Source organism: Electrophorus electricus, chromosome 1 (assembly GCF_041902795.1).
Source record: "Electrophorus electricus isolate QZ-2024a chromosome 1, ASM4190279v1, whole genome shotgun sequence".
Classification (NCBI taxonomy): Eukaryota; Metazoa; Chordata; class Actinopteri; order Gymnotiformes; family Gymnotidae; genus Electrophorus; species Electrophorus electricus.
Window position 1 is genome coordinate 36,339,506 of NC_137497.1, and position 25,000 is coordinate 36,364,505.

Sequence of the window (25,000 nt, forward strand, 5' to 3'; positions counted from 1 at the left end):
CTTTTTTTCTCTATTCCTCCAGAATCCCAGCCCGGGGGACTGGAGAGTGGCGCTCGTGTGCGCAGTCAGCAGTCTTATGAGGCTCTAGGAAAGCTAACGCTGATCAGCGGAGCTCAGGGATGCTGCTGTATCTACACATTCCTATAGATTATTATGGATTAGGCTCTAAATCACTAAAGCTTCACAACGTACAGCAGTCTCGCAGACATATACGCCCAAGCGCACACACATACACCAACCCATCCACTGGATCACCAGCTGTTGCATTCCAGCGTCTGTAGAGCTAAGCCTGTGTTCAGCTTCTTGCAGCCGGTTAGTACAGCGAAGGTAAAGGTGCTACACAAGTGCTTCCACAGACCCAAGCAAACATTCACTCACCTGGCTCGGGTTCAGTCATGGAAAAGGAGCAGTTTAGCCGTTTTAACGGACTGCATATGGACTGCACAAGACGAAACTGCGGTTTCGTGTGCATGATTTGGTGCAAGTGTGCGTTTTCTCGCGCATGTGCGGGTTCGTGTATCCTCCACTCTCAGAACAGTGTGAACTGCTCAGCTTTTGCTTAATATTCGGCAGGCCTCCAGGGTTGTAGGAGGTGCTCCGGCCAGCTGAGCCCCCAACTCCAACCACCACCACCCCCAACCCCACCCCAGTGAGGCCCAGTGCTCAGCTCCTCTGTTCTCCTCCCCATGAATTTTAATTGGACCGCCTTAGCTGCCACAGTGCTTTTCAGAGACACAGCAATAAAAGCGTGGAAGAAACCCCCCCCACACACACACACACACGCCACCCCAGGCTCTGAACCCACACACAAAACCCAACTCTAACACTCCTTTAGAATGGAGACTGGGGGGTAAAATAGTGAAGGTCTGGGGAGGACACCCCAACCTTCCTCTCCCTCACTCTCATTCTCTCTCTCACTCACACACTTTCTCTCGCTCTGTTTCTCACTGTGCCAACAGCCAGTCACTCTCAGGGGCATGAACAATGCATGTTTGCCTTCTTTCTTTCTATCTATCTATCTATCTATCTATCTATCTATCTATCTATCTATCTATCTATCTATCTATCTATCTATCTATCTATCTATCTATCTATCTATCTATCTATCTATCTATCCATCCATCCATCCATCCATCCATCCATCCATCCATCCATCCATCCATCCATCCATCCATCTATCTGCTGCCGTGGGGTCTGATTGCGAGCACCTTTACCGCTCAGTTCCTGTCAGACCTCGTCCGCCATCCTCTGCTCCCCTCATCATCCCACCCACCCCGCTCCCCCATGTTCAAGCATCTATTAATTGCTAGACGCAGAGAAGCTCTGTGTCTCTGAGAACTTGGCCGGTGAGCGCGCTCAAGGCGCCCCTCGCTCAACGCTTGTCAGGAGCTGCAAGACGAGATCCAAGACCCACAGAGGGACCGATCCACATCAGTCTCGGCCAGGCTGGTGTTCTTCGTCAGCGAATGAGTTTCCTCCACACCAGGTAACCTTTAGTTTGAGAGAACCAACACAGCATTTCGGAGCTAATGCCACTTTAATCACACTGGTTAAGTGATGCTACCCAGCGGACTGGCTGAGTGGATTGTGTAGGCCTGAGGGTGCACACAGCATGCAGTGATCTGCGGAGCACACACCGGCTGTCTGACTCACTCACACCAACCCATTATGAGACACAGATGCAACTTGTACCAAATGCTTCCTGTGACAAAGGCCCCTGTACAGTCTTTTCACCTGCATTACCATGTCTCCCAACATATGATATTACAGCAATGCTGGAATCAGAGGGCTTTTATATTACGTGTCAAACTGCAAAGGAGTTCAGGTTTTCATGAGAGCGGTCATGAATGTTTATGTTTTTAAGTAGTTTATTACAGTAAGAGGGCTTTGGAAACTGTTAGCTAGGACCACTGACTGGAATATCAATCTTATGATGGAACATTACTGTGTGCATGCACACATGCATGCACGCGCGCACACACACACACACACACAAAGGTTTTTCTGTTGCAGCTTCAAAATAATCTTAATCCATGTTTTTTGGGGAAGAAAATATTTGTAGTCTTGATATATATATCAAGAATACATATATTTTGTATAGGCAGTATATGATTTTCTAAATGTGTTGGATTTAAAACAAGTACATTTCCAAAAAACCATGGAACCATGTCCAAAAAAATTCCAATACTCTTCGGATTCAGGTAATGTTTCATTGTGACAAGACACGAAGTCCAGTCTCACAAACTTAGTCATGTGAGATGAGTGGGAGAAGTGAACCATTGCTTTCTGAGGTGAAGTAAATATGAAATGTCTATATAACAACGTTATGGCAAGACCTGGGAATAGCAAATCGGCATTAAACATAGAATACCAAGAAAATCGTGAAAAGACTTGCCTATCTATTATTTTCCATTTAGAAATTCGGGTGACAGTGAAGTCTCCTTGTACATACTTGATATCTAAGAAGATCTAAGAAGATCGTTTACGAATCGAACAATACGAATGGGTGAATAAATTAATAAATGGGAATTATGTAAATATTATCCCTTTCCTTTTCTCATATTTAAAAAATAAATAATATGTACATAGTCCAAATGTACCGAAAAAATACTTCTACTGTAAATGCGCTTGGACACGTTATTTAATATTATAAAGAAGCTCTGGGTTTGTGAAAATGCTAATGTGAACCAACGTTTTAGTTCCAATTTTAACAGTTAAAAATGTTAAGAAGAGCTGGCATGAGGGGCCAAAAATCATATGTCTGTCGGTCTAAAAAGACACGTTGTTAAGTCGTGTCAGAAAACCTCGCTAGTTCGCTGTCGCGTTTTGCTATGATGAGCAAACCACCCACGCCCACGAGCGCTGGGAAGGTGCGTAATTGCCGTGGCCACCTCCGGGCGGCCAGCGCTTTCACGAGATGCTGCAGTTACCCTCGTCACCTGCGAAACTGCCTTTTCGTTGCTTACTGTCATTTTCACGTTCCAAGAGAAACAGATTCACTATCAAATTCGAAAATGCCTGAAATTATTCTGGATAATGAGCTTTATTGCAACCGGTATGGACTACAGTAGAACTGCAATATCTTAGACGCATTTCTACTGTGGTTTTATATTACCACCAGACACCTGTGCAGTCATACACCTGTACCCTTACTTGGACAACAACGAAAAGGGAGCTCCGGTAAAAGCTTTCAGCTGTATAAGTTAACTTAGATTTGGAGTCAAGGACAACCTAGTTGGCTGTTCCTGCGCAATTACGCGAATGTTTTACATCTCCAATCATTCATACCATAGCTTACCTTTCATCCAGTCCACCACTTGACTGGGACTCCATTTGCTAACAGGTTCCATGACGAGGGCCATCGGGAAAGTTTCGGCAGTTCTTTTCTCACGTGGGTCGAGGGGCAAAAGATTTCGTTCACTCGGCCCAATCGCGCAGCAGATTTAGATTAGAGACCTGTCGTGCGCGCCTCGAGACAATTCCCACGTTAGCGCCCGATTTTGCCCCGACGGTTTGATTTCATCATATCCAGCGCAAAAAATGGCATTCTAAGTACTCTTCGGCACATGTTATGAATGTGTGCCCGACTACCGCTTCCCGCGAACTCAGCCGTTTCTCATCCCCATTACCCGCTTATCTGTCCCCGGTCCTCTCCTGTGCGAACTAAAATCCGCGCTCCTTTTTCAGTGCAAACGCGCTGTCACATCGTGCCGTTCTCAGGTTTGCTTTCATCCGCCTTCTCTGGTGCGTCCACAATAGTCATCCAGTTTCGTGCTACGCACCGGCTGCAAAACCCCTTCTTACATTCTCGGCCGTTCTCTATTCACGGCAAGCCGGCTATCCGCCAACCGCCGACCAGTGGCTAAGAAGGGTAGCGCAGACTGGATGCGCGAATCGCGCCCGCTGAGACGGGAGTTTATGCTGCCTCGGAAATAAAACGACAGAGAGAAACACTGATTAAATCGAGCGCGCGCTCCTCCTGTGGGCGGTGTGCTGCAAAGTGAATTTGACTCATTGCTTGATTATTTCCCGCGAGTATAACGGGCGTAATCCCAGCATTCATTTTAATGAGGGGAAGAAGTCGGTCCTGTTTCAAAAAGGGTTCAGCATCATATAAACAGAATTTAGATGAAATATGTTATGGATATATTGATGGCCAAGGATACGCCACCCTGACCTAATTTTCTCCCCATCGTGCTGCTTTTATATGAGCGCAATCACAGTATTTTAAGTAAAAACTGACTCTGGAAAGACATTCAGGTGTGCATAGCTGGGCATAGGAGAACGAGAAAGAAAAGGGACAGACGAGTGCTCATGCCACCCTTTGGTAAGCATGGAGTAGTGATTATTCAGTCTTAGCACATTTGGGGTGGTAGTCAACACATCTGTGACAGTCACTCACTGGAAAAATGAACTTTCACAAACAACCGGTATATCCGCGGCACATCCAGAGAGTGTCAGTCACAGTGAGCGCACCCAATAGTTCACGGAGTCCTCTTCAGCCAATCAGCACAGGCCCTTATTATGCTTTGCCTCAGTGCCTCCCAGCCAACTCCTCATACTGGATGCCTCGAGCAGATGGAGGCCCGAGAGTGGAGCTAGGTCCAAATGGTCCCAGATTGAGCCATAGTATGTCAACATGAATCACACAAGAGGCACCCGAGCGACATTGGGCGCTATAAAAACCACAGGCGCCCTATAAGCGGCGCCATTCCCAGCGAGCCGAGAGCCAGTCTGCCACCTGCTGGCCACCTGGAGACACAAGTCAATTATATTCCAACCTAGATATTTATTTCTCCGTAGGGATAATTGGGATCGCAGAGGGTGAACGATCATCCCTTAACTGGCTGTAGCTTCTATGATCGAAATACCTTGCAAATATACTAATACATTTAATGTCATTTAAAACAAAAATATTTTTAAGTCAAGTTTCGGTGTACCTTTTACAATAATATTTAATGTGGTGATTAGGTTTTCTCTTTTTGGGTATTTGTTTTTAAAACATCTTCTTTACCTTTCTCTGCTGCATGTGTTCCACTATCTTTCGGCATTAAAGAGTTTCTCGCCCCTCAGAGGAACGCGCGTCCCTCACGGGCTGCGCATGCAGAGAGACAGCGCCTTCGGTTCCTTTCAACCTCGCGGCGGCTCACGTCGCTGGAGCCGCGCGAACGGCGCAGTAAACAAACGCCCCCGAATCTGGGGTGGGGGTGGGCTAATCTGCGTGCGAAGAGAATGCGGTGTGCTGCCTGCTGCATTCGAGTAGGAGGACGTCGTTTTCACACCCTGACAGAAGATTTGCCAGTGTCGCATTTAATCCCCCCGACTGATTCTTACCAAACATTTTTTTAACCTCAGGAATGGCAGAAAAATAAAAGCTTGCTTCTTTCTGGCAGTGTGAGTGGGTGAGTGGTAGTGATGTTAGTGTGTGTGTGTGTACGTGTGTGTACAGTGAATGGTACTGTGGTCGAGGTAATGGTATCAGGGTTGAGTGGTTAAAGTAACACGTGCTATTGTCAGACGCAGCGCACGTACAGTGGTTTTATGTGTATTGGGCAGAGTAACAAACAGAAGGGATATTTTCCCTGGCTGAAGCGACAGACATAGCACCCTCTATAGGCTGATGGTACTCTGCTCTAACCTGGGTTAGAAGATATGTGTGGGAGCTCCTCCATTACCCTCATCTCCCATTTTTCTTATTATAGTTTGAGAAGCTGACCATACATCAGTGCATCGTTCCTTCTAACCAGTAGCAGAACAGACCACTGTTGCAAATCAAAGCAAATCAATTTAAGAATAGATTGCTGTGCTTAATTGGGTTTCTGCATGGTTGTTCCTGCTGGAGCAATTATTCCTGCCTGACTGGATGACTTCCTCTGTTATCTTTATTTGCAGGGGTGCAGCTTTCTGTTGATGAACGTCTGCTTCCACAAAGGAAAACAAATGCTATTTGCACAGAGCTAGACCATGCCACCAAGCCCCTGGTGACAGGCTGGTGGACACACCAGGGGGCAGGGCATCCTCTGAGGATGAGGAGGGAAGCTCCCTGATCGCTCCAAACACCAGCGCATCACATTGCCAAATCAATTTTACGTGAAGAATTCACAACCAGTCTCAGGGGGCAACGTTGCCAGTTGATCAAAGCAGGCAGCATCCAGCATCATTTGGCCAGGCCTCTGAAGAGCAGGGCTGGCTTTAGTTCATAACTAAGGTATGTTGAATATTATTATTCATGCTGACAGAGCTGTAAGGGCTAAGCTGGAGGGAGAATCTTGGCCTGGCTTTGCATGTTGGTCCTGATGAATCAGAGACCTAAGGAAGAAACGCACAATGAACAGCGTCCAGCAGACGGGCGATAATTAAGCAGAATTTCCAGGCAATGGCTGACATCGACAGAGGTGTGTCGATGGTGTGTGTCTGTGGGTCTTAGACAGGATTAAAGGACAGTGTTTTGCATGTCTCTCTCTCACACTCTTAGCCTGCTGTGTCTGTGTGGCAGGTTGATTAGCATTTGTTGGCCCTCTCTCTTGTTGTGTTGTGTCCTATTTGAGTCTGCTGTAGGCTCTTGTGGCACGCTGCTAGATGGCATTAATGCGACTGAACTGGGTGTGCTGGGCCTGCTGTCTGTAAGCCAGGGCTGGCCTGTGAGTTTTTTCCGAGAGCTAAAGCTTCCCATCCATCAAACCCCCTTACGCGCCATTTAACAACTGTTTTCACATTCTGCCGTGCGTTCTCTTTCTCTTTCGTCCTTCCCTTTCACTCACACCCCTCCAGCCTAACCTAAGCATCTCCAGAAAACAGCAATCCCGCAGAGAACAGGAGAGGCGTGGAGGATTACGCCCTTGCTTTCAAACCCAGTTTGACTATTAAATTCAATTACAATTACTGGATTTACATCAACTAAATGCTTGTGTGATGCAGCTCATGTTCTGTGATCCACAGTTTGGCAGACTTGGTTGAAAAAATTGGCACAACATCAAGAGTCCAAAGTTAACTGACTCCATACTGCAATCTAGTGGTTGCTAGATGCAACATGTAATATCCCAAGAAGGAGGTCAAAGAAAAGTAGTATTTGAAATCATATACAATATACTGTATGTTTAAACGATATATTAAATTAGCTCAAACCATAAAAGAGCAATACTGACCAGAGCAATATACATAGTATGCACATATACAAGGCATACACCTAATTGCTGTGGTCTTGACATGCTGAAACTAGAGACAGTAGAAGGAAAATATATCAAACAATTCAACATTTTGGGGACTGGTCCTTGTGGAAGCCAAATCCTTTTGGTGGCAATCATCAGGCATTGTTACACCTTTTTAACATAAACCTAGTCTCATGCTGACACTGCCGTTAGAAAGGCATTTCACATGAACTATAACAGTGATGGTGGTAAATGTAGGCTTCAATCAGGAAGAATTTTTCCTGCTGGTCCACTGGGAAACCAGAAGAGACCAGACTGTCATGACGCCAACCTGAGCATTAATCACTTTACACATAAAGCTTCAGTCTCTTCCCAGTAATTTTTTATTTAAGAATTAAGCTTGCGGATCTCTATCGTTTTGCAAACTATCCACATCATTACAGTTTCTTTTCAGTGCATGTGTTTGACAGTATAATCAAAGCCTGTCACTGCCAGCTCCATCTGAGAGAGCAGCTGTTCTGACTCTCCTAAACAGCTCATTTTCCACTGTAGAATAGAGGCATAGCACCCTTCAGTCCTTACATCCACTCAGTGTGATAGTATTAAAATAGTTCATTTGTATACGCACTATTTATTCAGCTCTTAGATGAAGATTTGCTTGATCTAGCTTTTTAATATGACTCACAGCTTGCAAGTGACACCCACTGCTACTATCTTCTTTTCAAAGGCAAGCATATTACTAACATACTGACAAGTGATGAAAATGGAACAATGCGGCCTACGTTTTCTATTGGTGTTATCAGAATAAGCTATAGACGGTGTCTTTCGGGGAACGTGTCTAGCACTAAAGTCATATGTGACTGATTCGCTGTGGGTGTCTGGTGTCAGGCTGTGTGCTGGATGCTTCTGAAACATCTGTCCACTGTGGGTCTTTGCACGGTAATGCTCATCTGCTTTATGTAATGCCCCCAACTACTATTTCCACAGTACAGGTATGACAAATTTAGCATAAGCAGCATACCCCTCCACACCTGACTGAAGAAGAGCAGTTAGCATTCTAGCCTCACATCTTGGAACGTCTCCTGCACTTAAGAATTCCCGGCAGCGTGAGGATCTCTGTGCATCTAGGCTTTGTGCTCGAAAGCTGTTTCAGAGGTTCCGGTGCAACAGTCCTCCGGGGTATGACATCACAGAGGGCCTGTTACTATTCTTCTTTTGTGGTGACAGAAGTTGACTGACAAATTTTTTCTAAACTCTATTTTTGATGGCATACTTGGTTGTACAGCTGGTGGTTGATTATGCTTTTGTGCTTGTGCTGATATGCAGATATTTGAGATGGTATCAAGACAATATTGTTTTTTCACAAATGCAATTTAATATGATTAAAAATGAAAGTTCTCAGCTCTTCTGAACTGAGAGAGGACTACAGTGTTTCACAGTTATTCAAGCAAGGAAAAATGTTATATCTATCACAAAGTAAATCCATAGGAGGTTTAGTCATTACAAATCAATACAAATCATATGCTTAGCAACTTTCAATGTATATATATATATATATATATATATATATATATATATATATATATATATATATATATATATGTGTGTGTGTGTGTGTGTGTGTGTGTGTGTGTGTGTGTGTGTGTGTGTGTGTGTGTGTGTGTTTAGACCACGTCATGCAAAAACTGGTAAAACTCAGAGAAAAGTATAAATTAAGAAAATCCCTGTTTTCTGACATGCTTGCCACTGTGAGCTGCCCTTGTGGTGCTGAGCAATGTCATCATATGTAGCGTTTGTCCTCCTGCATGTAGGTGAATAGGTCTCCCTCGAAGGGCAGTGGAGGCGGATGGTTGTAGATTCCCGCCATGAAGATGACAATGGTTCCTATTGTCATAATCGGAGTGACAATGTAGAAACAGAGGAGGTCCACTGTCGTGGCAATCCAAGCCCAGTCCTCTTTTTCCTATAAAAATGTGTCAACACAGGCACAAATTAGAACAGTGAATGACCTGTTGAGTGACCATGACGTGACAGCCCCAGCGAAGTGAAACCTCAATGGAAGGCTGGTGCCTTGCCAAATTTCACGCCTCTGGACTCCCCACCTCATTATAGTTGTTCTTGTTTTCTATGTGCTTGACGATGTAATTGGCTCCCTCAATGGCAGGCTTCATCTCATCATACAACTGTTTGGTCTCATCTGTCTCACCGCTGGGCTTGTATTCTGCAAAGAACTTTTTTTTCATAATGGCAGGCAAAACCCAGTACCACTCGTGCATGCCAAAGAACCTAATGGTTCTTGTTCCAGTCCTTAGGACTCCCACACAGTTCAGGCATTTGTTCTGTTCCAGCTTCTCACACACCTTAATCAGGTTAACAAGGACTGCAGGAGCCTACATGACCTGGCTAGGGTGTGCTGGGAGTATGAATCAAACCAAAAAACCTGGTCTAACTGGGTGGACCTTCGAGAATCGGTCTCCAAACCTCTCGCCCTAAATCGCTGTAAGACTGACCTGCGGTGGGCGTGGGGCGTGTGGCCAGGCCGTGCCTTTCCGACTGCTTCTCAAACATGAGCTCACTCCGAGATTTCATGCTGTAGTACTCCTCAGCCTTGGCAATGTAGCCCACAGAGCTGGAACGGCGGGGCAGTGCTCCCTCCCAGGTGGCCTCGCTCTCCCCCGGCCTGGACAGATGCATCAGGCGAGGCAGTGTCCCCAGGAAGAACTGGAGAAAGCCAGGGTGCCGAGGTGTTGACATCTACATATGGCTAGAACCACGGCATGCTAAAACATTCTCATAAGGCTTAGACAATGCCTCTCAGTGGACTTTTCAGTACGGGAATGAATGTGCAATACAAAAGTTATTCACCCGTTACCTGAAGGAGCTTTAATGAGGACTGAAAGTGTACTAAACCATTTCAATTAACATCGAACATTTTCTAAAGAAAAAGTAGAAGAGTATTTTAAAGCAATTCCCAGAGCTCTGGTGAGACCACTAACCTCCTTGGTCCACTGTGTCATGACGTGGGTGCTTGGAGTCCGGAAATGATAGTTCAGCATTACCACACAGTTTAGCACCACTGCCGTGACTAGAATCATGATGAACATAAGGTACCTGCAAGAGTCACATCCAGGCCTCTGATCATCTCTTTGATTTCTCCTTATTTTTAACTCTGCTGTGATTTTTTTTTGGACATGATCTCAAAAACAATCTTCACTCACTTGACAATTAGAGGTACTGCCATGGAAGTCTCAGGTAACCGCTGTGATATCAGCAGCAGGAAGACAGACTGGGCCAAGAGCACAGAAATGGACAAGGACATTTTTTCACCACCTGGATTGGGTCAGATAGATGCCTATTGGAGTAACATTTTGTTTTAACAAATGTGCTTAATTACTGTTCATTTAGTCTCCATTTTTTCAGATCCACACTATTTTAAAGTGGAACGGAATCATGTGATTCCCAATTGGTAAAGAACTCCAACCACAGTTGGACATTTAAAAAAAACCGAGACTGAAAAATATTAATTTGAATGCTTGGGGTCTTACACACGATCAACAAGACTAATCACATGTGGCTGGAGAGGCCTGTGAAAACTCACTATCAGCAGGCAAGAAGTAGACCAGCGAGACCATGAAGGATATGAGCACACAGGGGATGATGATGTTCACAATATAGAAGAGGGGCTTGCGTTTGATGATGAGGTAGAAGGTGATGTCCTGGTGCTTGTTGCTGTCCATGGGGATGCTCTTATAGGTGTTCTTGCGGGCAGGCCTGTGCACGATCTCCCACTCACCATTTTCTGAAGAGAGAGGAGAGACAGGGAGATGTGTCACCATGTTACACCGACGCGGAGAAGCACAATGACAATGTTGTGGCGCTGCTGTCATTCCTTACCAGTGAATCCTTCAGGGTCGATTATGATCCATTCCACCCTATAATACCTGCTATTTTCGGAATCCTCGTCTTCTCTTAAATGTAAAGTGATCTCCTTTGCGTTATAAGTTAAGGAGCTGAGAAGGTGGAGAAGAATAAGCACCAGCTGACATTTCCTCTATTTCATTGTATGACATATCAACAATTGACTTGTTGTGCATGGTGTGTGTGTGTGTGTGTGTGTGTGTGGTGCACCTGAATTTAAGAGAACAGTTCTGCCAGTCAAAGGGAAAGTAGTAAACATTGATGGAACAAGAGCTACGGAAGATAGCCGGGGGAAGCCAGTACACAAACCCACTGGGGTAGAGCAGCACGTTGCAATAGTAGGCCACCTCAAACTGTGCATCATTGCTAAAAGAGTGAAAAGCAAATATGTTAATAATAATGATGGCAATAGGCAGAGTAAAATCAAGCCAAAGAGAATGTGGTGAAAGACACATCTCACTTGTTCTCCAGAACTATCTCTGGAAGCCACACCATACTAGAGGGGAGACGCAGGATGTCAATGTCATCAAACTCTGAGGTATTCCATGCAAGTCTATAGTCAGTCCAGCTCTGTTAAAGATGAAATATATATTTTTCTTTTATATGACTTATATTACTTTTTCTCTCATACTCAAACCTGCTATCAGATACTTGGGAGTTTGAGGGTGTGGTACAGTACTTCTGCTTTTCCAAGAATTTCACTCTTCTAGACTAAGACTTATGATGTAATTCCTGGGATCTGTTGGAGCCACTCCTCCAGCTTAGAGGTCACAGCCCCAAGTGCCCCTATCACCACTGGGACAACCCTGGTTAGCCTTCCACATTCTCTCTGTCAGGGGATTTCAGTCCCTGATATTTGTGCAATTTATCAGATTCCTTCCTCTGGATGTTTCTATTACTGTCACATCCTACAGTTCTCTCTTTCCAAGCCTTAATTTTAGCAGAACATTGCTCTGCCCACCAGATGCCCCACGCTATGTGCTCTGCTGCTGAACATAAGCCTGGTGTTTGTGTGTCAACTGGTGTTCACTACAGAACTTTTAGGAAAGGGTTCCAAATAGAATAAAAGGAATTCCATAGAACACCAATATTTCTTTTTTCTTTTCTTTTCTTTTTTTTTTTTTTTTTTTTTTTTTTACTTCTGAGAGCGAAATCCTTACATGTTCCATCCATACATTTGTCAGCAATGTTTCTTCAACTTCATCCTGTCACAGAGACATCAAAGTCAGCAAAAGAAACACGAAAGTACATAATAACAACGGGAAAGCCATCTTGGGCCAAAGTCTATGGGACATGACCTAATCCACTCACGAGGGAAATGAGGTTTGAAAGCGTTAGTGCGAGGTAAATGTCCACAATTTCGTCTTTGCTTTGAGCCGGTCGCAGCTCTTTGTTGTAGCCGCGCTCTTTAAACAGGTGGTTGATGAGACGCTCCTCCTCATTTCTGCAAGTATATCCTGTGGGCAAGAAGTAGGCGCATACACACACATGGAAACTGTAACTGATGGCGTGATGTGCAATTTGTGGCCTGTCGAACTGTAAATGTATTTCGTAACTCTTTATAAATAGAATTTGCGGCCTAGCGAATTGTTATTTGTAATTCAGGGTAAAATACATTGTAACATGCGTTGCAACTATTAATTAACTACCCACAGACTGAGTGGTCCGTTCCTCCCAGAACAGTCTGCGTGTACAACTCTACTTCTACTCTACTTGAGGAATACATTTTTCCTAAATGTTTTCATTCCTGTTTGCTATTAGTGTTTGCTCTTATTGTTAAACGCGAATATTTCAGGAAGCAAATATAACCAGCGGAGAGATTTTGTCAGTTGCGTTATTTGGTTACTACGCAGAACAGTGGTCATAAAACGGCTACCTATCACCCAAAAATGTGTTTTATCTTAAAATAAAATATAAATTCAAAAAAATACGTATGTTCATAGCGTAAGCACGGACTAACATTCCGCGTTACAGAAAGATTTTCAAACGGCAAGAGGGCCAAAAGTTTGAATAAAATGGGTTAGTAGGTAAGTTTAATTAGTCTGGCGTACCTGAAATAAAGAGGAACAGCAAAATCGTCACCAACGGACCAAGAACAAGGTTCACCATTTCAGGGTAGTCTTGTGGTTTCCCTTCTCTGCTACTCGGATTGTGTCGACCTCTCAGACTGACCGGGACAGGTGGCGAACCAAATCCAGGGCAAAAAATAGCCACGCGATATCAAACTTCCGCCGCCGAGACAGACTGAGAAGGGGGTTTCAGGTTGTCGAAAAAGGAACTAATTCGGATAACGATTGAACGAGAATGCCGTTAATACGCATTTCTACCAAAAGTCACTACTATAAGGCCTGGACCTTTCAAATCAACAAAAACTAGATGAACAAGTTTAATTATAAAATAGGCCTATAGATTTCATACTGTTCCCTTTTAATTTAGACCCGTTTCATGGTGAAATGAATTTTAGCGTCATATTAATTATTTGTTACCCACAAAACAAACAAATAACAATAAATAAAGAAAGAAAGAAAAGAAAAAGTTTTAAAATGGGGTAATGGGGAAAACTGAGATGTCCAGCCCATACATACAAGAAATATGACAAAGAATGTGAACTCGCGACAACTAGGTTACTTACCGATCAATGGGCATTACACCCAGCTCATTAATGTAATCACGACTTCGCGTTGACAGTTTCGCACTTCGCACTGGTTCTTTCTAACGAGACCCAGCAGATGGAGCTAAAGTACTGGCAAGTTTGTTTTTTTTCTGTAAACCCACTCAGAAAGTTTATCTCCTCATAACTATATTTGTATCCTCAAACGTACAACTAGAATTATATCCATGTTCCCTGATCATCTATCTGGAATAATAACTGAATTAGGATAATACCGTAAATGTGGTTTATTCTTTCCATTGTGACCTCGAATAATACGACGAAATTTGAGGGGTAGAATGAAAAAATGTATCTGTCAATTAACAAGCTGTAAAAATGTTATTGCAATTTCTAATCAACTAAGATTACAAATATACAAATATGCACTAAAATAACTTTTGAAATATAAACAATAGTTTTAAATATAGTTTTCTTTTCCTTAATGACTTGCGCAAATAGATTTACAAACGTCATTAACGTTTTTGTAGTATTGTCAAAGACAAGAACGGTTGAAATGCTCTTATTTTGCTTTAGGTGTAAACCTAATCCACTCAAGCACAGTCCCCACCCCCACCCCGCCCGCCCCGCCCCTTCGAACCCGGATGAATGACTTCACTTTTCCGCTTGGGTTTCCTTTATGGTCTTGGGATCTCCCTGCATTTTTCACAAGAACTCTGCAGGCACGCAGGCACGCACAACAAGCCGAATCTCGAGGTTACAATTACAGTCCGTTCCGCCAGGACCACTGCGTTAGTGTTGAGTCTCTAACGAAACATTGTTTTTGCGCACTACTTGGAGTTTACACAAAACAACTCGAAAGAAGCGAAAGTCGTCGCGGGATCGTTCCAGAAACTGTCTGGTTTACATTTCTTACTTTCTTAGTTTTAGTTCCACACTCTAATCGCAATGTCTGAGGTTCTGCCATACAGCGAGGGGAAAATGAACGGCTACGGGGCAGACAATGAAGTCAGCCAGATATCATTCAGTTGTCGGTTGCAAGACACAAATTCATTCTTTGGAGCATCGCAATCAAAAAGGCCCCCGAAACTCGGGCAGATTGGCAGGGCGAAGCACGGTAAGGTAATCGACGAATGTTAAACGGTGGTTCAAAAGTAGATATTGTAAGAATTCAGAAGCGAAATATTCCAACAACGCCAATACCCCTCGAAGCCCTGTAACTTCTAAACATCAGTAATAGCTCCGAGATGCGTTAATATTGTTTTTTTGGGTTTTTTTTTTTTGGTTTGTTTGTTTGTTTGTTTTTGGCTTTTTGACCTTTCCAAGTGAATATGACCCCACACGCACTCTGTTGAGTGATAGCATGTATTTCATTTAGCTTCAATGCAGAACAGTTACTAGTGGGAAACTCGTGGTTTCATTGATAATATATTTGCTCTTTTCGCAGTGGTTATTGAAGACGACCGAATAGACGAAGTCCTCAAAGGGATGACGGACAAGTCGTCCTCGGGCGTTTAAACGTTAACGATGCCTCGTAAATGTTTTCTTTTAATCACCGGTTTGAAGCACTTGTCGACTGTGCATGTGAGCAGTGAGGAGTAACGAAGATGATTCGGAGTTTCGAAGCGAGAAAGATGCTGAACGGAGACTCAGGAAGCAAGAACAGTGGGCACAGGGTTTAAAAGAGATCTGTTTTTGAAGCTGCTGGTAATATTCCAAGCGAAATATTTTCAAAACTTCCGCTGTGCAGAAAGTTACCCACTTTTTTATCTGCGCAGGTCGTCTTCATTCATCCCGGTTGACTAGGCTGGGTCTGGCATTTCACTATGCTGTGTGTCATCTGAAGCCCAATCTGACCGGTTTCTGTAGCTAAACCGTACAGTTCACAGCCGTTTCTCCCTTTGCGCACGATCGCCGCGCGCCGAAAAGAAGGGGAGCTGTCCGTTTCAGCACCCGAGGCTGCGCCGTTTCTGCTCGCGCTTTTTTTTTTTTTCTTCCTTCCTTAAATCCAGGCAAATAAGCTACGTTCATCTCTTGCATGGAAAAGGCCTGGTTCGTGTAAACATCAGAAGATAAGATGTCATTGCGTTCACTTGCGCAACCATTTCATCCACGATTCTGGACTGGCAAAATACACATTACCCCCAAACGAACGAGAGCAGCAGGTTGAAATCCAATGAAAGTAAAGAAAACGCGTTTTGCAGCCAACGCCAGCAAGGTTGGTCGGAAGAAACGTGGAATAATAGTAATAATCACGATGAAAAGGACAAGGAGGATATTTCGTTGTTTATTTTGGTTCACTTTTTTAAATGAATATCTTACGTTTGGCGTCGTGTATATAAGTAATATCTCTTGGTCTCTTTGCATGAACTTTTCGCTCTTAGTGCCAATGCGGGTGTTTCCACCCTCTTAAAACCCAGGCACGCTTCTTTTTACCGAAGTTCATATTTGTATTTTTATAACTGAACATTTGTTACTTGAAACGATATGCTAGAATAACGTTTAATGATTCATCCACAGACAGGGTATGTGTCCGTTCAGAGGCATAAAAAGGAAAAGTGAATGTTTTTGTGGGGTTCTGCATAGATCAGCATATTACCCTGCTATTGCATTGTATGACACTACACAGTTACATATTCCCAGTGGCCTACGGGCTCGTTAAAAAACCCTTAATTAACACAGTGGTATGTTTGACGTTTTTGGAGGTGGGGAAGGTGTATTTATTTATTTATTGTATTATTCTTTTGAAAAGGTCTATATATGGTTTATTGTGCATGAAACCTTAATGTTTTCCAAATGAATAAACATTCTATGGCGCAAAATTACGTTCATAGGAATGACCCATTGTGTACTATAATGCCATTTCACTGTACTTGGTGAATTAATAAATGGGGATGGAAGCTGTCAAGTCTGCTGACGTTTTTGTTTGTTTGTTTTGACTCCAAGACAGTCTGAGAACTCTGAGAGCAGACTTTAAGTCACAGCAAAGGAATACAAACCCTATGACACATGACGTCAGTGTAGTAATTCTATAAAACGAAAGACTAACTAATAATAACTAACAATTAATAATAATAAATAGATTGTAAGTCCATAGACTTGGGCAGTAGATGAATACACTTGAAACCAATGTTGTTAACTGACAATACAGACAAAAGGTAAAAAAGTCCCTGACCCCAAAGGTCAAAGGTTGTTATGGGATACTATGTTCAGGGACAGACCATCAGGTAGGCCTGTTGATACATCTGCTAGAAGGCTTGCTGCACACTTTCATTGCCCATCTTTAGCAAAGAGAGTAAAGCATTTAAAAAAAAAGAAAAAGTCCCCATCAACAACCCATCAACCATGGACACTAAAGCACCAGCAACCCCTCGACCACTGACATTAAAGCACAAACTATATCTGCATGCACAGCAATTCTAGTGTCCAATTCATGCATTCACATGGCAGAGAATGTCAGCCCATGGCATGAGAACAGAACAGCAACTGTGAAACAGACACACGATGATGACGACAGTAAGGGGCAACATAAATACATTAAAGGTAAAATACAACATTGCCAGAAACGTCACTTTAGGACGAGGAGACTGCGGTAACATTCTGTCTCTTCTGTTTGGGATGTATGATCTGTATGAGCTGTGACAACCCATTGACAAGTCAACAGGATTAACAACAACAAAAAAATATACGAGAATCTACACATAATGCGTATGATGGAATTCATTGATAATCTGTGCAAGAATGGTCAATATAATGATGAATATTTGCTTAGCATGAGGAGTCTTCCCTAAGGTAAGATGCTGATGCTATAATTATGTCATAGCTATGAAACTATTATAGTAACCGAATATTCCAAAGCAATTTATCTTACATTGGCTAACTACCATTAGCCCCTTTGAGTGAACCAATGTTCAGTGTTGCCAAAGTTGGTTATTCTTTACATTGACGTGTTTTCACCGAATGTATTACTGCTGTAAGTCTTTTTTTGCTTGTTTCCTCTAATGCAGTACTATTTTTGCTGTCTTGTCATGTTAGCATCTCTTGTGTCTATCACAGTTGTGTCTGTGTTGTGACTGCGGACCATGACAGGCGAAGACCTGAGCCTGTATGACACTAACGATCCTCCTGACTTTACTTGGCATTACAGCTGTGCCCCTGCACACTGCAGGCCCAGTTCTGAGGGCATCGTGTTATAAGGAGTCTGGCACTTCCTAAATCTTGCACCCCGACCTGTATTTGTTATAAGACCACTGCGTGAACATCACCACTGCGTGAACATCTTCTTCCAGAAAAAAGAAGAAATGTAAAGGAAGAAAAAGTGTTCATAAAGACACAATTCTTAATTTAAAAAACCCAAATCCAAACAAATGCAAAACATACACAGTAATGCTGGATTTGTCCAATACTAAGGACAACAATACCTCTACTAATTGTTATTATAGTGCATCCGGGGGCCCGTGAACCAACGCGGCTGCTGATGCTGTTTCTCGTCTTCTCTGTTTTTGCTACTGCTTGTCACAACAACAGCATGTTAAGTGAAATGCTGCAACCACTAGTTCCAGTAATGTTTTTTTTCTGCTACTAACAAGGAAAATAACAATTTGTTCACTTACAATGCTGCATATTAGTGCATAAAATATTTCAATTTAAAACTGTGTTTTTTCTTTTTGTCCTGACATAATGATATATCTCTCCTCCCCCAGTTATGGAGTAGATGATTTAAGTTTCAAGTTTTAAGTTTGGTTTATTTGTCACATACATAGTCATACACAGTATAACTCGCAGTGAAATGGTTTGAGAGTGCTCTGTCCAAACTGAGGAGAAAAAAACAGATGATGAATATATGCTAAGGATTGTGTCATAAGGGGTATGAGCTGTGGCAGGAGGGGTATGAGCTGTGGCAGAAATTATATGAGCTTTCGCAGGAGGGGTATGAGCTGCGGCAGGAGGGGTATGAGCTGTGGCAGACATTATATGAGCTGTGGCAGGAGGGGTATGAGCTGTGGCAGAAATGATATGAGCTGTGGCAGGAGGGGTATGAGCTGTGGCAGAAATTATATGAGCTGTGGCAGGAGGGGTATGAGCTTTGACAGGAGGGGTATGAGCTGTGGCAGGAGGGGTATGAGCTTTGACAGGAGGGGTATGAGCTGTGGCAGGAGGGGTATGAGCTTTGACAGCAGCACTGCTCCAGAGCTGTGGATGTGTCCTGATGGAAAGATAATTTGACAAGTTCCCCGTCGGCATTCACTGGTGCTGTAAACTTTTTCTTGTGTGCTGATCTGGACTTCCCCAAGCAGGTAACACAGAAAAAGGATGTGTTCTCAGTGAAAAGCAAGTCAATGATGTAAGAAAATACGGATAAATGATATACATCGTACCATCTTATGCTGATTCTTTTAGCCTATTTTGGAAAGCCATGCTTAAGTATCTGGCCATTGAGTCCTAGTTGAATCAGGAGGCACATGGGCGCTACACTTTTCTGGTGTGCTCCAGCTACTCGTCTGCAGACCTTTGAGCGCTTCGTCATCCTGTGTGCTTGTCTCTCAGCTCACTCCTCCGGGCAAAGGAGCGGTATAGTAGATCTGACCACAGAGACAAATGCCCTTCTTAAGAACTAAGGTGATGCTTAGCAGCCAATGAAATGAGGAGAGTCAATCAGTGGACAGCAGAATGGCACATCACTTTGGAGTCTTTGTCTGCCTTTCTTACGCCAGAGCTGTAGCAGTAAATATATTCAGCATGTCTGATACATTCTGAGTGAATCATAGTATAGCACTTTGGAAGTCTACACATTTTTGGGTGTGTGGGTTGGGGGGGGGGGGGTAGCCCCTCCAGTCCTAAACACTCACTGCCAAATTACCAGAAACACCTACCCTGCACCTACACTCACTCGCCACTTTGCGTATTTTGCAGATCTAACCTACAGACGTATCCCATCACAGATATTGATTGGGTGGTGGACCAATCTCAGTACAGCCTTAACACCACCTAACACTGCTGACATGGTAGTCACAGTGAAGTGTTGGCCTGGCATGAAGGTGTCAGGCACAGTGATGCACAGTAGAAATCCCCTAGGGCAGTTTCTAACAGATCTAGATGCCTTAATAAATACCACACCAGGGTGAGTAAGGACAGCAAGCTGGATGGGTGAGACCCGTTTGACGGACGCTGGCCGGCTCCACTGTCAGGGCTGCGTTCCAGGGCTGATCGGCACTAAGCGATTTGATTAATGCTCTGACAGTGAGCCAAGGCAGTGTAGGAGCCACACCAGCAGACTGGACCAAATAGACGAAATCAGGGCACACGACAAGAGGATTCGGCAACAGGCGATTAAAGGCCGCTAAAGTGACGTGAACTCTGTGTGTCATAGTGAGAGACAAGAGATGCCCCCTGACACACAGAGCTGAGAAAACCTCCTCAATGCCTCACCTCTTCTGTGACGTCCCCTCTTCACTGTCTGTTTCACTTGTAATTCTGAGAATGCATGGGATAGCCACGAGCCCCATAATGTAGAAAAGATGTCTATTAAGAGAATTAATATATATCAGACGAGCAGCTTGTCTGTTCTAGCATCTACTGTGGCCAAAAAGCAGCGAATGACACATCCTTCACTAAACCACTTAGTCATCAGTGTGCGTTCTCTTTGATCAGTACGTGCATGTGCATGTATGCATGGGCGCTTACACCCCATCTGTGTATTTTGACTACTGTGTATTTTGTCCAGCTACTCCAGCCAAACTTGCTCCCAGTCAGTATATTGCTTCAGTTCCTGGTACCCCATTTGTGAGTCACCACTGAGGAGTTCTCCATGAGGGTAATGGTCTGTCCCTGAGAGAATACTTTACAGATCTGCCATAAGGACTCGTCTCTGCTTCACATCACAGTCTGCGTACTTGGGTGTGATTGTTTCTTGGCGCAGCAACAGCACAAACAGCACTTACAGTAGTCGGAAACATAAGGCCTAGGGCCAGGTTTCAGATCACGAATAAGCCTCATCCAGTTCCAGTCCAGCACCGGGTCTAACTTGCAGGGAGGACGTCGTCCCCGAAAGCCGCAGGCGCTCAGGTGAACAGATTCATTGGTTTAATCGGTGTCTGTGGCATGTCGAATTATGGTGGGGTGTCGGGAGCCTGCAGAGGGTGAAATGCCAGACGGTGGCTCAGATAATGCAGGGAGCTCTAAACATCTCTCGCATTGGCACATTATGAGGCTCCAAAATAGACGGTAATTTCATTTCAGCAGAGAATTAAAAATAAATGGTTTCTGGTTTATTAATGTTGGTAGGAGTCCTGTGCTCTGCTGCGGCTGGATCAGGGGCTATATTTAGGAGTGGGTCGGCACGCGGCCGCGTTTGATGTCTCTCTCTGGGGAAGGCAGAGGTGCCAGAGAACAGCAAGAGACCCAGGCGTGCTCCCCTAGCGCCTGCCCGTACCGCACCCACACCCCGCCCGCACACCACTTTCACCCCGACCACACACCACCCACACCCCACCCGCACGGCACCTACACCTCACCCTTCCAGCATGGTGCACAGCGGGGGCGGGAGTGTGGATGGAAAAGGCTGAGCAAAAGCAGAAGCACACAGGCACAGACGTGTGTGTACAAGTAAACCGGAGACGTTGCGTTTAATGCCGTTTATCCGATCTGCTGCACGTATCCCAGCAAGAGGTCACAGGCTATCAGATTCCTGACGCTCATCAAGGCTACATAGAATATGAACAATGCTCCTTTACTGGAGGAACTGCTGTAGATTATACTGAGGCTGGAAGTGGACGGCCATAGATCATGAGAAAGATTTGATGTTGCTGAGCAAAGGGTTTGGGACATCAGCTTCAGGTGGACAGGAAGCTCCTGCTTAGTCAGAGACTTCTGTTTCCCTTGTCACTCAAAACATGAATGTGAAATAGATGTCTTTCCCTTGCATATTACCATCACAGACGGAAGAATGGGAAACATAACCGGCCTTTACTTTGCTCCACTGACAGTAACGAGGATCGTGAAGTCTTTGTTTGAAGGAGAGGTTACACCATTTAGGCCATTGTTTGCACTTCCGTCATGTATTACTTAACCATGCTCTCAGTTTGAAATCAAACTTTTAAAAAGCTTTCAGCATTCATTTACATTCTTCCAATTATATACCTCAAGTCTGATCCTGACAGTATTTTACACTGATCATTGTCCTTCCTGTCATTATTCCCTACGGATTCAAAAATGTGGCTGCCGCCTCTCGCTGGTTAAGATCCATTAGGCAAGATGTGGTGCTTTAGTGATAAGGAAAAGGGTAAACATCTTGTTTACCAAAAAGCTCAGTATCTGTGTTTGGGTGTGAAGTGCTTTGCTACAAAAAGATATTTAATGCAACTTGACCCTTCTATTGATTAACAAGCAGTCCTACAATTTTATGTGCAATTGGCAACTGCAAAGCCGTTTTGTCTTAAGCAATCTGTTTGGTTGATGCATGAAATGTAATTTCCAACGAATCACTTTCCCCACTTTTACTCAGTCAGCTGGCCTTCCAATTTTTCAATTTCTGTGCCACTTCTGCAATTCTGCAAGTACCTCCCTCCTCCCTCCCTCCATCTCTGTCTCTCCGTCTTTGTTCTGAACAGTTTGCACTGCATCACACAGGATCTCTGTTTACTGCTTCACACCGCAAGTAGGTCAGAGAGAAGACGGATAACGAGTGGGGTCCAGTCAAGCAGGCCTTTTCCACGGCACACAGCAGCCCCTCAGAGACACCATGCTGCAACCAACAAATATAATTTAATGCTTCAGCCCAGTTGCTTAAACACAATCAGCGTTTTATATAGAAGATGTTCAAAGCCTAATTGCATTGGCACAAAACTTGGAATGCATTGTTCTTGCTTACACACACAGTTTGCCAAGTGAATCCAGCGCAGTCCCCTATGATTCTGCAGTACATTTAAGGAAACACATTAGGCTTTTTCTTTGCTATGGTCTACGCACATTTACTCTCATCTGCTGCTGGTAAGCTCCTTCTTGATCTCACATTTACCAGTGATTTCACAGCCCTTTCCACACTGTACATGCCACATGTGTGAAATAGTGCCACTGTAGTTAAATCAGCCCTTCCAACTGGAATACGGAGAGCATTTTAAACTCAGATCTTCAAGTGAATCATATAGCTACTGAGGTGAGATTTCTTCATGCAATGAACGACTCACACTTCACTGTGGCACAGGAATGTTGTGCCAGTTTTAAAAGTCATTGTGGCATCTCACACATGAAACTGCCTGAACCAGTCACCATAGCGGAAATGCATATCCACGGTGATACACCTGTGTGTGTACACACTGCCAAGGCTTTGAACTTGAATGATATGCAAGCACCAGTGGTCATGGCAATATGGTAGCAATTCCTATTCCTTATTTGAATGTTGCTTGTAAAGAGACGTTTTGGAGGCAAGATGTGCTCTTTACAAACAAAACAGTACTTGGAGGTTGGAGTCAGCTATTTTTAGAAATTACGACTCAAGGGTTGGATAAAATCTACATTTCTGAAGAGGTTTATATTTGCTCTTTCAATATATTTAAAGTTAAAACAGAGGTCACACGAGTACAGTTATAATCTGTATTTATAGAACCAGTCAGAACACATTTAGTGTCTTGCTAGCACAAATGGAAAAATGTTCCCCATACTGTTCTGCAAATAGCAAAATAGGTTCTGCCTTAGAAATGCACCTTTTGTGTACACTGCCGAAGAATGCATGCTAACAGGCTGGACCACACAGACTGCAAAAATGTAGAAAGATTTTTATTTAGGTCACAATCTAATAAGGGATGAAAGACATGCTAAATTTAAAGGCTTAATCAATCACAATGCACACATAATAAAAAACCTCAAACTCCAAATGCCCTAAATATGTCAATCAGGCAAAAAGGTTCTGTGCATGAGGCACCTGTTAATGTTCCACAGAGTGGAATCCCCACTGTGTGTGTGGTAAGTTTATCAAAATATACAACAGGTTCTTGATGTCTTTGGGCCCCTGTGTCAACAAATTCTTAATTTTATTGTTTATGGTACCTGTGGTATTGATACTTTTATACTTTATTCATATATTATTTTACTCATGTATTGCACTTTATCTGTGCTCATAATTAATCTGTAATAAGTAAAGTGTGCTGGCTGTGTGTGTAAGAGGGCCTTTGTTCCATCCTTTGCAAGGGAGTATGATATGTTAGGCCTGACCTTCAATGCACTGGAACAGAGATAATACAAGGATTCATAGGCCCTGAAGGAAGCAGAAACCCACCGGTTTGGAACCAGGCAGAAATGTAAATGAAGTATCGTATGTCTCATTTTGTGGCCAGTTGGTTAAGTCTTCTTTCTCTCTGATGACCAATGAAGGGTGACAACATTTGTGTCAGGACCTTTAAAATTTCCAGTGTGAAGTGTCTTCTTTGGAGATAGTTTATGCTGAATAAAGGCATTCTCCCTGGCTGTGTGCTCTCAAACGTCTAAAATGTTTTTCTTGATCATGGGTGAGGAACACTGGTATCCAACATACCCTGTAGCACTCCATTTTTGTTCCCTTTCAGGTTTGGCAGTTGTGACGTATCTAAAATTCAAACCTGTCCCACTTTTCATGTTTACATCACCTCATCTCCTGGAATGATTCCAAGTAGTCTACTTGAACAATTTCAGACTTTTTTGATATATTACTATGTCTGTTTTATTTATGAGGTTTGTTGGTTTTGTTTTTTCAATGCTATTGACTTTGTCTTTGCCTCCAACTACGCCACATGTATCCGTGGGCAAAAAAAGCTAGCAATCTGGATCTTTCTCACCCCACAGCTTTTAAAGAGTTTTTGCTTAGGACTTTGGGTTCTCGGTGTGGAAATGTATAATATCTCTGCCTTCTTCATACTGGGAGATGTAAAGGTAATGCTGAGTCAAACTGACAACACATAGTAATCAATGGCCACGGTTGAGGGTTCAGAACCTTTCATGGGATTTCAAAGAAAGAAGCTTTAGAAAAGACGAATTGCAAGTCTCATCTTATTCTCCACACACTGTACAAATCTCCCAACATAAGGTTTCTTTTAGGTCTTAGTAACTCATTAGTTTCAGTAAAGGTCTTTGTATAGCCTGTTCAAAGGGGATTTACCCCCAATTCCAAAATTGTTCCTGTACACAAATAAACTAAAGGAGCTCCGAATGGTCCTAGATTTTTTTTTCTTTCTTTTTGACGAAGGTGATTATTATGTTGTGCAACACCTGTACATTAGTGCTCATAGTGAGTCAGAGCAGCTTCATGGTGCATCACGGTACAGGATATACGCTTCGCTTACGCTGCGCCTCGGGA

The 25,000-nt window shown here is 43.5% G+C and overlaps 3 protein-coding genes across 6 annotated transcripts in view; 1 reads left to right on the plus strand and 2 right to left on the minus strand.

Annotated features, from left to right (window-relative positions):
• Positions 1–3,922, minus strand: part of cnksr2a (connector enhancer of kinase suppressor of Ras 2a) — a 214,562-nt gene extending 210,640 nt beyond the window's left edge. For all 4 annotated transcript variants that reach the window (XM_035526035.2, XM_035526032.2, XM_035526034.2 and 1 more), the window contains exon 1: positions 3,299–3,922. In XM_035526035.2, the coding sequence (XP_035381928.1) occupies positions 3,299–3,362 (64 nt within the window). In that variant the 5' untranslated portion in view covers positions 3,363–3,922. The remainder of the gene's footprint in view (positions 1–3,298) is intronic.
• Positions 3,923–8,500: 4,578 nt separating this feature from the next.
• Positions 8,501–13,332, minus strand: LOC113576134 (cholinergic receptor, nicotinic, delta (muscle)). The gene is made up of 12 exons (XM_027008079.3): positions 13,118–13,332; positions 12,378–12,523; positions 12,227–12,271; positions 11,527–11,636; positions 11,277–11,432; positions 11,043–11,158; positions 10,747–10,947; positions 10,367–10,478; positions 10,145–10,259; positions 9,659–9,869; positions 9,251–9,369; positions 8,501–9,111 (listed from the first exon to the last, which is right to left on the minus strand). Exons 1-12 carry the CDS (start codon positions 13,173–13,175, stop codon positions 8,929–8,931), a joined length of 1,572 nt encoding a protein of 523 aa, XP_026863880.2. The 5' UTR covers positions 13,176–13,332; the 3' UTR covers positions 8,501–8,928.
• A 1,034-nt stretch (positions 13,333–14,366) lies between these two features.
• LOC145658749 (calcium/calmodulin-dependent protein kinase II inhibitor 2-like) lies at positions 14,367–16,582 on the plus strand. The gene is made up of 2 exons (XM_081717960.1): positions 14,367–14,791; positions 15,122–16,582. The coding sequence occupies exons 1-2, from the start codon at positions 14,623–14,625 to the stop codon at positions 15,190–15,192; spliced, it is 240 nt and encodes a 79-aa protein (XP_081574086.1). The 5' UTR covers positions 14,367–14,622; the 3' UTR covers positions 15,193–16,582.
• The last annotated feature ends 8,418 nt before the right edge of the window (positions 16,583–25,000 follow it).

Bases quoted from the DNA above. Each gene is read 5' to 3' on its own strand.
- LOC113576134 (XM_027008079.3), bottom strand. From the start codon at position 13,175: ATGGTGAACCTTGTTCTTGGTCCGTTGGTGACGATTTTGCTGTTCCTC. The intron at 12,272-12,377 runs GTGAGTGGATTA...TCTCTGTGACAG, and splicing joins TTTCAAACCTCATTTCCCTC to GATGAAGTTGAAGAAACATT. The intron at 9,870-10,144 runs GTTAGTGGTCTC...GGCTTTCTCCAG, and splicing joins TGACACAGTGGACCAAGGAG to TTCTTCCTGGGGACACTGCC.
- LOC145658749 (XM_081717960.1), top strand. From the start codon at position 14,623: ATGTCTGAGGTTCTGCCATACAGCGAGGGGAAAATGAACGGCTACGGG. The intron at 14,792-15,121 runs GTAAGGTAATCG...CTCTTTTCGCAG, and splicing joins GATTGGCAGGGCGAAGCACG to TGGTTATTGAAGACGACCGA.